This window comes from Vairimorpha necatrix, chromosome 12 (assembly GCF_036630325.1).
Source record: "Vairimorpha necatrix chromosome 12, complete sequence".
NCBI classification, from domain to species: Eukaryota; Fungi; Microsporidia; family Nosematidae; genus Vairimorpha; species Vairimorpha necatrix.
In genome coordinates this window covers 619659-620966 of record NC_088827.1, presented here as the reverse complement: position 1 = coordinate 620966, position 1308 = coordinate 619659, and the positions used below count along the sequence as shown (strand labels likewise).

Sequence of the window (1308 nt, the reverse complement as noted above, 5' to 3'; positions counted from 1 at the left end):
TACGTGCTAAAATGAAAAAAGTTTTCTGAAAAATAATTACTGATCAGTACGGTATAAAATTATGAAAATATAATTCATAAAATTAAAATAAGTAAATGATCTAAAAAAAATAAGAAAAATTGGAGAATCAGGCCGGCTCGGGTAACACCCTACCTGAGCTCGCTACATATAATACTATAGATTTACATGACGTGAATTGATGTATCGTTGTGATTAGTCGCTTTCTTATGCAATATACATCGCTTTATAGGGTCTTCTCCGTTTTGCTGCCCCATTTTTTAGGGAGCAAAACGGAGAAAAGCAAAAATTTAATAATTTTTATTTTTTTTTTAAAAAAAAGCCCCAAAAATGACAAAAAGAAACTTTTATAATTTTAGACATCCTTTGTTTTCCAGTCTTGCCATATGTAAAGACTACATGATAGAGACTGGAATTATTAATTTGATTAGACGATGTGGTTCTTGTGATCATGTTGTTGCAAAGCTTACAATATTATTGGAAAGGGGAAAGGAAAGATTAGTTTATAGGTGTATGAGACAACAATGCAGGGCAAAAAACAGCTTTTTACCTAGCATTACATTATCATTTGAAATTTATCTTTTTGTTTTGTTCTTGGTCCTTTGTAACAGCAATTATAGATTAATTAAATGTTTAACGTGTGTGTCAAATGACACTATTTTAAAAATAAAGCTTAAATTGAGGGAATATATTAGAAAGAAATTTTAAACCGATTGCGAAATCGGTGGATCGGGAGTTCAAGTTGATGAAACTGTACTTTGTAGAAGAGGAACTATTAGAGTTCCATCTAGAGCAGATGATGGAATTAAAGATACTGCATGGATTTTGGGGTTAATAGAAGCTGTAGATAGAAAAAAAAATTGTATAGTACAAGTTCCGGATCGAAAGATAAATTTTTTAACAAAGATAATAGGAGATAAAGTCTTACCGGGATCAGTTCTTATTTCGGATGGCCATTCTAGTTATCCCGGTGTAGCAGCGAATCTAAAACTCAAACACATTATTGTAAATTATTCAATAGGATTTACTAATGAAGAAGGTTTTCATACTAATAATATTGAGAATTTTTGGTCTGGTATGAAATCTGAAATGACTAAACAGCACGGAGTAAAACGTGTGAATATCAAATCTTGGCTCGAAGAATTTACTTTTAGAAAAAAATTTTTAAATAACGTATTCAAGAATGGGAAAATTGATGTTTTAATTGATTTTATAAAATTTATTTTTTTTTATTTTTTTTTTATTTTTTTAGGGCAGCAAAACGGTGAAGCACCGCTTTATATATATTAG

At 29.9% G+C, this 1308-nt stretch overlaps 1 protein-coding gene across 1 annotated transcript; it reads left to right on the top strand.

Moving 5' to 3' along the window:
- Positions 1–348: 348 nt before the first annotated feature.
- On the top strand, positions 349–1308 carry VNE69_12147 (DDE-TNP-IS1595 domain-containing protein; the record flags this gene model as incomplete). Its single annotated transcript, XM_065475235.1, has 2 exons — positions 349–529; positions 755–1308. 2 exons carry the CDS (start codon positions 349–351, stop codon positions 1306–1308), a joined length of 735 nt encoding a protein of 244 aa, XP_065331307.1.